Source organism: Etheostoma cragini, chromosome 5 (assembly GCF_013103735.1).
Source record: "Etheostoma cragini isolate CJK2018 chromosome 5, CSU_Ecrag_1.0, whole genome shotgun sequence".
Classification (NCBI taxonomy): domain Eukaryota; kingdom Metazoa; phylum Chordata; class Actinopteri; order Perciformes; family Percidae; genus Etheostoma; species Etheostoma cragini.
In genome coordinates this window covers 23570732-23582593 of record NC_048411.1, presented here as the reverse complement: position 1 = coordinate 23582593, position 11862 = coordinate 23570732, and the positions used below count along the sequence as shown (strand labels likewise).

Here is an 11862-nt window from a genome sequence, read left to right as displayed (position 1 = left end):
TTGGAAAAAGGCTGCAATGAAACAAAGAGTGAAAAATTTAAAGGGGTCTGAATACTTTCCGTACCCACTGTATCTCTAATGGCATCATTTACACCGTCTCCCACCAACTGGGCCACTGTGTGTGCGGTGCACATTAATGACCTCATGGCAGACCAGCCTCCATTCATTCTCCAAGGGACCCTTTTCTTACAGGCGCTGTAGTTTCTCCTTATGAATTGCTCCCAGGAGAGGCATAGTCTGGCCTGTTATTGGGGCGAAGGTGGATAACGTCCATTCGTTTGGAGTGATTTTAATCCTTTTGGCACTTTCGCTCTATTTTGCAGTACGAAGACTACGACCCCAGTGTCCACAAACCTGGCTTCTTGGCTAAGGAGGAGCTGCTTCCAAAGAGGGTGAGTCACAGCTGGGTTTACTTTTTTTCATTGATAGGGAAGATACTAGTAATGTCATTAATGGACAAGATACATAGATACAATAAATACAGTATGCTCTTTATATTTATCTGTAAATTATGTAACTATGTGTGTGATAAGTGACAAGTATGCCAAGCTCTATAATTGTATAGACTTTTTTGTAAATTATGTTTTTATTATTAAGGGGTAGGATTAAATACATTTACACATTTTACACATGTAAATTAAGAAAGTTTAGTAATGATATGAATTATGTCATCTCTTTCTCTTTTTTTAACCTTTTTAAACCTTTTTCAAATACTGCTATTGCATTTTTTATATTAAATTTGACATGCTCAAAATAAATAAATAAATACAAAAACTGCATGCTTTTCATTCATGTATACATACTATATGTTTGCATCTTCCCATTTCAGGTTATAAACTTATACCAGATGACTGCAGAAATGTGGGAGGAGAGGATCACAGCCTGTTATGCAGAGCACAGGGGCAAGACGAGGTAGAAAGTGCTGCACCAAACTGTATCGCTGTGAATTTCCATAGTCATCAGCATATTTCTAATATAAGGTCACAAAGGATGTGCTTAAAACTTGGTTCTATAAGAAATATTTAATTCCAAACGGAAGTTGATTTTGGCAACGAGATGCAAAAAGACTCACATAAAAGTTGTTTCTGTGGGGGAGTTTTTAAAAGGAGCATTGATGAACTTTTTTAGTTAAGAAAATGCACCAAATGGGACCGCTTACAACAGCCTTTAACTCATGAATTAAATCAAATGATATGTATTTACATAAGTAAGCACAATTCATATAACTATTTTTTAAAAGGGAATATTTGGTGAGGAGTAAATACATTATATTATAGTGAAATTGACACAAGAATGAAAATCAGTTCTGTTGCACTTTGCTCCATCCCTAAGCTAAGCTTAGTTGAAACTTTGACAGAGTGTAAGTGTGAGGGATGTGGAGTGTCTTAAAACTCCCGTGGGTGGGGAGGTTTGGCCTGGAAAGGGAGTTCTAAAAGATAACAATCTGAACCGCACTTTGAAAAGTGATAACTGACTCACTCACTGATGCTGATGGCACGCCACGACATTTGTTACATACATTCATGGTTCCCAGAAGATATATCCAAGAGACATTGGTGATGCCTTGACTTTTCCTTTTGCACCACCACAATGTTGGAGGGACTGTCTTGTCCCCCTCAAGTTGAGTTGCAGTAGCTCGGTGAGGCTTGAATTTTCATCTAGTGCCATCATCAGGTCAAATGTTTTATTTGTCTAGTACTGAGGGTTTATGATAGTCTGGCTATCACCTGACCAAGCCAAGTTCAATAGATTTGAGATTGAGCATTGGTCTGGGGAGTCTGCTCTGAATTTTCTCTGCACAAGAGGCGTGACCATAGACCATTAATATATACGGTCCATGGGCGTGACCAACAGGCATAGTTCAAATGACTCTGTACGTGATTGGAAAGTCCTTCAACTAATCAGACCAACAATCCGGGTGAAGTAGAAGCGACATTGGCATCAACGGGTTTGCTGTGCTTCGGTGGCGTTCGGTGGCCGCTTGAATGTAAACAAGAACCTGCTCGGTCGCTTCTCTATCGTCATCGTGTTAAACCTGCCAATAGCGCGCCAGGTGGATAAGCCAGTTTGTCATTGCTTACCGCATAATTGTGAACTGAAGCAGGCGAATTAAACGTGCATGTATCCAGACCAAGCTGTAGGGGAAATCAAATCGACGGCAGAGTGGGCTGGGTTTACCCAGTCTAGGTTTATGATCAAAATACCTGCAAAATGAATGACTTTCCCATCAGCCTCAGCTGTACCCTGTTTAGTGTTAATTAGCAAATGTTAGCGTGCTAATATACAAAATTTAGAGCAGAGAGATGCTGTAGGGACCCCCTACTACATTAACTGTAAACAATGTAGTTACATATTAAACCAGGCCAGATGGATGACAATTAATGGATATCATTTACACATCCTGTTTAACCTTTAAAGTTAATTTCTTCTTCATTTTGGCTCATATTCTTTTTAAACATTGTTTTTTATGGAACTTTAAACCAATTTAACTGACTTACTTGCCATGTTACATTTCCACAGCATTACCTTGACAATTTCCTCTGACGAACTCCAAAGTCTGAATGTACAGAGTCAGCGTCTAACCTAGTTAAGATTTGTTTATTTGGCATAATGCTATCTTGTTTAAACATTGATGAAGCTTAAATCATCAATTTCCCACCACCCATATCCAAGTTATTAAAAGTTTAGGCAGAAGCATGCCCTGATTTTTCCTCAACCATCAAAGTATGCTAATGAATGTCTTCTTTTTTTTTTGCTGAGTTGACCCTGAAATCATAACAGATCTGCCAACCAGGCTGCAGAAGGAGAAGAAGAAAAGAGTTTTGTGCATTTGATTTCTTAATCACAGTATTTAGAGTCTTAGAGGCATCTTTTCCATCAAGCATGACCTGGTCTGATCTCCTCTTCTCTTCTCTCCTCTCTTCTCTTTTCCTCTCTTCCCATCCTTCCCGCCCTCTCTTCTCTATTCCCTTGGAACCCCTTTCAATCTCTGTCTCTTTGTGTCTGTCTTTGAACCAGGGATGAAGCTGAGATGGAGTATTTAAAAATAGCTCAGGACCTGGACATGTATGGCATCAATTGCTTTTTAATCAGGGTGAGCGAATGCTGCTTTGCTATATCTTTACAAAGTACTGTACGCCTCTATAGAGAATAAGAGGCAAGTCCATTTCACTGTGGTGTTATGAATTGAAGTTGGGAATAGCAGTCTGACTCTCCTGTTCTAAATTGTCCCCTAGTTCAATGTATTATTGGAATCTTGAGCATTTTTAAATAAATGTGTATGTTTTGGGGGTAAATAATGATCTGCGATTTGACACCAGATCTTTTCCAGGTGAGTCATAGCGGAAGCAAACCTGTCACAACTCTTAAACTGAAGTTTATTTGAGGGGCCTTGTTTAGTGCAGTCTCTACAAGGCCGAGACACCATAAAATATGAGATAAAATATGTCAACCTCAGATTAAGTAATTCACTGTCGCATTACTCTTCAAGTAAACAAGCCCAGATACACCCAGCAACTGCATTGTTCAGCTCAACACTTACAAATAGTTGTGGCAAGTAGAGCCACCACAATGACAAGTCTGTTAAATGCAAGGACAAATAAATGTTGGATAGAGGGGTGGTCACTAGTGTCCCTTCACATTTGGGTAGAATAAAAACTTTGTTTACTCTGCTGTATGTGGTTTAGAATAAAAAGGGAACAGATCTTCTTCTGGGTGTGGATGCCCTGGGTCTGCACATCTACGAGCCGGACAACAGGCTGACGCCCAAGTGCTCCTTCCCTTGGAATGAGATCCGCAACATCTCCTACAGTGACAAGGAGGTGGGAGAATCTGCTGTTCTCTAATGAAAAAGATTGGTCAAAGATAACTTTTTGATACCTATTTGATAGGGGCGTTGGAATTAATCATTTCATTGATGCATTGCGATGCGGACGTGGACAATTCTGCATCAATGAAGTGACAGACCATAATTGATTATTGCCTACTGATGTCACTTGTTGATTTTCCTCTTTCTGCCTTTTGTCTGTTGTCTGCTGTGTTCAGACTATACTACATTCAGGAAGTGTCTTTTTTAAGAGCAGATACAATAAAAAGGGGAAATTAGGTGTGTGTGTGTGGTGTGTGTGTGAGTGAGAGACTGCTTGAATTTGTCAATAAAACCCATGTGTGAGGAAGTTGAGTCGTTGGCAGGGTAATCATAACTAAACTGAATCCTGAGACCAGTGAAGATTCACTCCTTTAGCCTAATATATAGGCGATACTTTAGCATCATACTTTGTTGGTTTAAGTTAGTAAAGGAATTTCTTGTTATAACAAATGCAGAAGTTTTATCTTGTGAACATACATTTTTAATTGAATATCGTGTTACTTATTTCAAAAATATTGCTCAACTTTACCCAACAGAAAGGTGTTTTTCTTTTGTGGTCTGATTAACAATCTGGTGTTCTTTTCTCCTCAATGTTTAGTTTACCATCCAACCTGTGGATAAAAAGACCGGTGTTTTCAAGTTCAACTCTTCACGGCTAAGAGTCAACAAGTTGGTGAGTTCAGTTGCAATGGTAGAGGTTGATCATTTCTCATAGTGAAATTGATGAACAATTACTGGAAGTGGCTGGTGAAATAGAGTTTTGGGATTTACCAACCATTTTAACTTTGTAAATAGCACACATTATTGGTTTTGTTTCTCTTGTTCCTCCCGTAGATCCTCCAGTTGTGTATAGGAAACCATGACCTGTTTGTGCGCCGTCGCCGGGTGAACTCACTTGAAGTACAGCAGATGAAGTCTCAGGCCAGAGAGGAGAGGGCCAAGAAACAGGTACAATACATTGATAATGGAAAGACAAAGACAAAGGAATGGGCTTAAACTTGTCAATAGCCAGTTTTACATTTAAATTTATGGCACATTCTAAACAAAACACTGGCAAAAGAAAATGCTTTTTAATGAATGTTTCCATCCCAGTGGTGCATCTAGGATCAGACCTTTAATGGGGCTCAGCCCATAATTAGAATGTGACACAGATACAGTGCCTACAACCCTGTTAACCCGTTCCTTGACAGGGTTGCAGGTGCATCTGCTACAGCAAAACAGGATATTAAACCTTTTTCAAACCCTTTGAACCTGTAATTGTTTGTCCTCTCTCACTAACAGACAAGTTATCAAACTCTAACTTGAAGCACTAAAATAGATTTCTTTTTTTACAATTTTTAGGTGGGTTGAGATTACATTTAGGGGGTGGGCTAAATTGCCAGTGTTCCATTCACTACTGGTAAGGAAAATATGGTGAGTTGGACACATCAAAATAAACAGAGGGCTCAGCAAGAGGACAAAATTACATATTTATTTTCAATATTTCAACTTTTAGCAACTGTCCACCAAGCATTTCCACTGGACAGTCTCCACAAGTTCTTTCTGCTCAAATTGAGGTGAATAGATAGGTGAATAGAAACTTCAAGAGAGGAAATGCAAGCACCCAAAAATGTATGAAAATTGCTTTGTTACTAAGTTACTTCTTAAACTTTATTCATCAGGTGCACCCGGAGGGTTGTGCTATGTCCATTGTCAACCATATTCCATCTTTATTTTTTTCCGTTTCTTTTTTTCTTTGTCCATATTTCCACTAATGTTTCCCACCATACCCTCACTTCTTTGTCCACACTCCACCTTTCTGTTCTTTCAGGTAGAGAGGCAGCGTCTACAGAGGGAGAAGCAGCTGCGGGAGGAGGCAGAGAGAGCCAGGGACGAGCTGAAAAGGAGGCTGATTCAGCTGCAGGACGAGGCTCACATGGCCAACGATGCACTGGTAAGATTCACTTGGTTAGCTTAATCCAAAATCCACAATTTTGTTGGCTATGTGACATATAGTTTCATTAATTAAGTTATATAACAGCTTATTTATGTAAAATGTAGCTCCTCTCACACCAACTTCACTTCACTTCCTCCCAGTGTTTCCTGTTCTCCATATTTACTCATTATTTCCCTTTAATGTCTTCACTGTCACCTCTTTCCTCTCCATCAATCTCTCCTGCTCTTTCTGTACTCTTCCACATACCTCCCTGTCTTCCCAATCTCTATCTCTGCACATATTTTCGTCTCTCACTCTACCTCTTTTTCTTTGCTCCATTTCCCCATCACTTTTCTTTCGCCCTTCTTGTGTTTGCCCTTCCTCCTCCTGCTCCTCTCCAGCTGCGGTCGGAGCAGACGGCGGACCTGCTGGCTGAAAAGGCCCAGATTGCGGAGGAGGAGGCTAGGCTGCTGGCCCAAAAAGCTGCCGAGGCCGAGACAGAGATGCAACACATCAAAGCGACTGTCATCCGTGGCCAGGAAGAGCGGCGGCTCATGGAGCAGAAGATGCTGGAGGCAGAGATGCTGGCCCTCAAGATGGCAGAGGAATCGGAAAGAAGGTGGGGAGAGGAGAAAGAAGTGGACGCGTGGATGAATTGTAGAGCATACAGCCATCCATGCTGCAGTGAATATGATTCTGATCCAACTTTGCCTACTATGTTGCTTTTTCTCTCTCAACACTGCTCTCTGATACACAAATTCTCTTTATTTATAAATTCTTCACACAAACGCAGCTGCATGCCATCCATCTTCATTTTTTAGTGGGAATACTTTGAAATGTGGAAGATGTCTTACAGGAGCATCAAAACACAGTTCCTAAATAACCTCCCCAAGTCATAAACCTTCCAAATGTTTTTGAGTCACCATACTGTTTAATGTCGAGGGGCACAAACATGCCGCTGCGTTTCAGTTTGCTCAGCATTCCGTCGGTTGATATGCTGTGAGCATAGAGTTAGGTAACGTAGCTGCATTTAAATTGCTTGATCAAAGAACTTCTAACTTCTTTAAAATCATTTCATTTTAAAGGCTTTGTTCTTGCGCAGCAGCAGGTAATCATGCGGTTCCAGTCTGCTGCTGCACACAGAAGGATGAGGGAGAAAGCTTTTGTTCAGCAGCTCTCCTCCTAGGTCTGAGTTGTGGCAGTTCATTTGTGCTAGTTAATTGTTAGCAGTAGTATCGATTGATGGTGGGAGTCCCTATCAAGTAGTCTGTTTTAATACACTTTGAAGCTTCACCGGTCTGAAACTAACTTTTTGATCCGGGGTTTATCTGTGCCTTTGTAATTTTCTGTTACATCCTAGAGTGGTTCAGATCCAGTAATTAATAATATCTGCTGTTAACTTTTTTAAATTTCTTTTGAGGATGGATAGTAGGAGGACTTGATGAGGGATCCTCGTTCAGCACTCTGTAAAGCCTGATAGATGCCAATTCATTGTAGCAAAGAACTTAAGTCTTGTTCATAATAAAACATTATACATGGATTCTAAAAATATCACTTCACAGCTTCTGCTTCACATTTTATTAGGCAATCATTTCAAATGGGCACCATTAACCACTTGCCAGTAACAGCAATATCTAGATGAGCACTTTCTGCACCAGAGAAATTTAAACCTGTGCCTCTCAACATGTAAATGACTATGTCCACTCAAACCCTTGAGGCACATAGCTCCCCCACATCAACGAGGAACTGCGGAGTGTTCAGGAACACAATCAAAAATAAATGTAATCACCTGTGTTGATCATCGGTGTGCAAACTCAATAGTGGAATAATAGAGTCAGAAATGATTGTCTACTCGGATGGTACATTCATCACCTGGTAATAACACAGTGACATTCCCGGTTTGTTGAGTACCGATGATCCTGATTATGTAATATCATTTTGGATTCAATTGAGATGATTCTGTCTATTTTGAAGGATTGGGAGGTGAATTGAAGTATAACTGTCTGTCTGTTTGTCGCTTAGGGCCAAGGAGGCTGAGCTGCTGAAACAGGACCTGCAGGAAGCCAGGGAGTCGGAGCGCAGGGCGAAGCACAAGCTGCTGGAGATTACCAGCAGGGCTGTCTATATGGTAACAGACCCTAGAACATACCCACAACGACTTACACAAAAGTGTTTGTACTCAAATATACTTAAAACACATTGTACATAATGCACAAGCAAAGGACAACGAAGTATGCTGATGCTATTAATCACTTATGGCAAGAATGAAATCAATAGAAATTCTGCTTATTGATGTAGCGACAATGTATATTATTGGTCCGCACCTAGTCTCACTTTGCCAGACCCTCCTCCAAAGCACGCTGAAGGAGGGTCCACATAGCATATGGGGATGGGAGGAAAGAGGTCTGGTTTAATGGCATTTCTTTAAACCAATCAGAATGGTCATGGGCAGTGCTAAAGTCTGCAGAGAGCTGCTGCAAAATAGTTGTGCAAGAGAAAACTCAGATTGGACAGATATTCTAGCTAGCTATCTCAATTTACCATGCAGAGATCTGAGGAGCAGTCAATAATACTCCTCATAAATCTACCAAACTTAAATTTCCAACACAAAGAAGCAGAAGAAAACAGAAAATGCATGCATCAGGCAGAATTTCCTGCAGCACCGGAGCAATCCCGGAAGTGGAACGCAAAGGATATAGAGTAGTCTACACCTGACAATAATTTTTATTATCAATTTATTATGTGCTCAGTAAAACCTCACAAAGCATCTGTTGCTGATCAGAATATCCTGGAGCGCAAAGTGATATTATAACATGTCTTGTTTTGTCCGACAGGTCAAAATCCACAAAATATTCTATTCATGATTATCTCAGACATCACATTGTCACATTTAAAAACCTAGAACCATTAAAAGTTTTAGACAACTGCAGATACATGTTCCTATCTATCAACCAACATTTCTGTAAATGTAATTTGCATGACTGAAAATGGCCTTTTTCATCCATAATCCCTGGTTTTAATTGTTTCTTGATAAGGATGACCAATAATAGTAAAAAAGAAGAAAAAAAGGACTAGTCACACAAAGTGAGCAATTTCAAGACGTCACTGTGGAATGTGGTAAATTAAAATGGCCATTTCTTTCTTCTTTTATATTTAAAGACAAAGATAAAGGGAATAGTGAAATCATTAATTATAAATATTAATAAATCAACATTGTGGAGTTGAAAGTTACAGCCTTGCATAACGTAAATAGGCAGAATACACATACTGTAACAGGAGTATACACTCCCAATAAGGCGTGACTATGCATTCCGTAGCCCCCACAGAAAAATGCCATGTTCGTCCCTAAGTTTGGCTGCAAACTGTTGGTATGGAAATGACCGTATCCTATAGCTTTAGCTTGACCGCTAATGCCCTGCACGCACGCACGCACAAACATACCGTAGCCCTGCGAAGCCACACTCAACTAGAGAAACTTGCAAAAGAACAGGCAGCACATAAGGCAGCCTGCGCAAGAGCTTCCAACATGCTAAAAACACACACATTGCACATTTAGCTGCGCACACACAAACACACACACACACACACACACTATGCTGGCCATTGATAAGGAACTGCTCACTGTAAGCTTATGAATAAAGAGCCTAAACATACACACACTGGTGCATATACATACAGGATGCAGGCTGCTACTGGAACCCCCTTATACAGTTATTATCTCATGAAAATGTAGAAAATGCATCTACATATAATCACACACTTACGTCTAAAGTACACACTTAAGAAGTACACATTGTCCGTTCCTATTTCCTCTAAACTTGGTCAAATTGCCTTCTCTGCTCGTCCAGTATGTAGGTAAACCGTATGTACTGTACATTGAATGTTTCCACAGGGTAGTTTTGGATTCAGTGGATTTACATTTATATTGTGTATTACTGTAGGTCAACTTCTTATCAAGCAGACACCTGAGGTTACATGTGGCCAATGCATTTCAGACATTTGGTCAGTATGTAAAGGCATATATTTGTGTGTTTGTGGTCTGTGACCATCACAGTGGTCATTCTTTTTATATATACTGTCACCTTCAATTCTATCCCTTTTCTATCTACCCCTCCTTTGTATATTGTACCCTTCCTATCTTTTCCTTTCTCTATCACTACCACTTTTTCTTTATTCTGCTCCATTTTTTGTCCTGGCAATTTATCTACACCACCTCCTTTCTATCGCTCTTTCTATCTCCCCCTCTAGTCTCCTGGACTTCCATCTGACAGCATGCCTCCAGACCTGAGCTTCAGCAAGGAGAACCTCAGCTTTGAATTTAAAGATACGGACATGAAACGCCTCTCCATGGAGATTGAGAAGGAGAAGTGAGTGGCCGGCCTTACTGAATTACTGACCTGTTACTGTATTGTTTATAGGCAGAAGGGATTGGTTATCCATTGAATTTCTATTACGAGTCATTTTAAATGTGCTTAAAGTGTGTTAAAGAAAGATTCAGGAACTTAATTTGGGATTGTCCTCAGAGGAACACAATCACTTTTTAATATGCACATTTTGATTCAAAAGTTCAGGTAGGCAATTGACCCTCAGCATTAGCTGTCACTGATCTCACTGCACACATTCAAGCTTTTCTTTTTCTCTAGCTCTTGGTGATTGCAGATAAGTATGACTCTGACTGCAGAGTTGAATACATTACCTAGGTCTTTGTTGTCATTTAATTAGGTAATTATTATTTGTTAAATACAGGAAAGTGAGCTAAGAAACTACTGGTCCAGGATTGGTGGGTTCATAAGACTTTAAGAAAGACTGTGATGAAATTGAGAGATACATATTGATTTTCTTTTTTTAGGTTCTTTTTTTTTTTTTTTTTTTTTTTTTTTTTACAAATCCTTGATTCATTGAATGTAGTAGATACATACCACTTATCAGTAATGGTTATATCTCTTTGTCATTGCTCTTATTAAAAGGAATAAAACATTGATGCCCATTGTTGCCATATTTAACACTTGTAAAAATACTAGCTCTTTAAGTCAATCTAATGGGGACATAGAAGGGAACATAGAATCTACTAAACTGTGTTCCAACGTGCAATTTGGTTGTCTATAGAGTCGAGTACATGGAGAAGAGCAAGCACCTGCAGGAGCAGCTGAATGAGCTGAAGACTGAGATTGAAAGTTTGAAGCTGAAAGAGAGGGAAACTCCTCTGGATGTCATTCACAACCAGAACATTGAGCAGGGGACCAGCAAACACAGCAACTTTAAAAAGGTAGCTATCAGCTGGGCTGCTTTCATGCTGAACCCATAACATGAACAGTTACACATGCCACAAAATAATCCTCATAATAAACTGTACATGAATGACTCTCCCCATTCATGCCTCATCTGTTCACATTCGTGGACACACAGTCAAACATTTGTAGTTATTTTAAAAAATAAGAAATTGTGTGATTCAGCTATCATGTGGGATGAGCAGTTGTGTTACTGAAGCCATGTGCCTCTGTGCATACCTCTTTGTTACCAAACCAAAAATATTAACCCAATACCAAATTCTTTAATATGGCACTGACCTAGAAATTGAATATATACACACACACACACACACACACACACACACACACACACACACACACACACACACACACTATCGGTCAAAAGTTTGGGGTCACTTAGAAATTTCCATAGCACTCCATTATAGAGAGGATACCAGCTGATCTGAGTGGGTGGCTTATATTTAATGCAATATCTACATTGCCTATTATCAGCAACCATTCATCCAATGTTTCAAAGTTACATTCTGTTTATAATCTCATATCATTTTAAAAAACTAACTAGAAAATCATTGGAGAATCCCTTTGCAATTATGTAAGCACATAATGTAATCTGAAAACTGCTGCCCTGGTTAAAAAAAACAATGCAATAGTGATCTCAGCTGGTATTCTGTCTATAATGGAGTGTAATGGAAATTTGTAATTGACCCCAAACCTTTGACCGGTAGTGTATATTTTATATATATACAGTGGGTACGGAAAGTATTCAGACCCCTTTAAATTTTTCACTCTTTGTTTCATTGCAGCCATTT

General features: G+C 39.6%; 1 protein-coding gene across 2 annotated transcripts in view; it reads left to right on the top strand.

The window, feature by feature from the left end:
• nf2a (neurofibromin 2a (merlin)) overlaps positions 1-11862 on the top strand; it is a 26196-nt gene that overhangs the window by 10685 nt on the left and 3649 nt on the right. Inside the window, exons 5-15 of one of the 2 annotated variants that reach the window (XM_034872829.1) lie at positions 324-392; positions 830-912; positions 3019-3094; positions 3687-3821; positions 4467-4541; positions 4703-4816; positions 5679-5801; positions 6185-6402; positions 7806-7911; positions 10032-10150; positions 10890-11049. In XM_034872829.1, coding sequence (XP_034728720.1) covers positions 324-392; positions 830-912; positions 3019-3094; positions 3687-3821; positions 4467-4541; positions 4703-4816; positions 5679-5801; positions 6185-6402; positions 7806-7911; positions 10032-10150; positions 10890-11049 — 1278 coding nt within the window. The remainder of the gene's footprint in view (positions 1-323; positions 393-829; positions 913-3018; positions 3095-3686; positions 3822-4466; positions 4542-4702; positions 4817-5678; positions 5802-6184; positions 6403-7805; positions 7912-10031; positions 10151-10889; positions 11050-11862) is intronic. The other variant, XM_034872830.1, reaches the window with a different exon arrangement.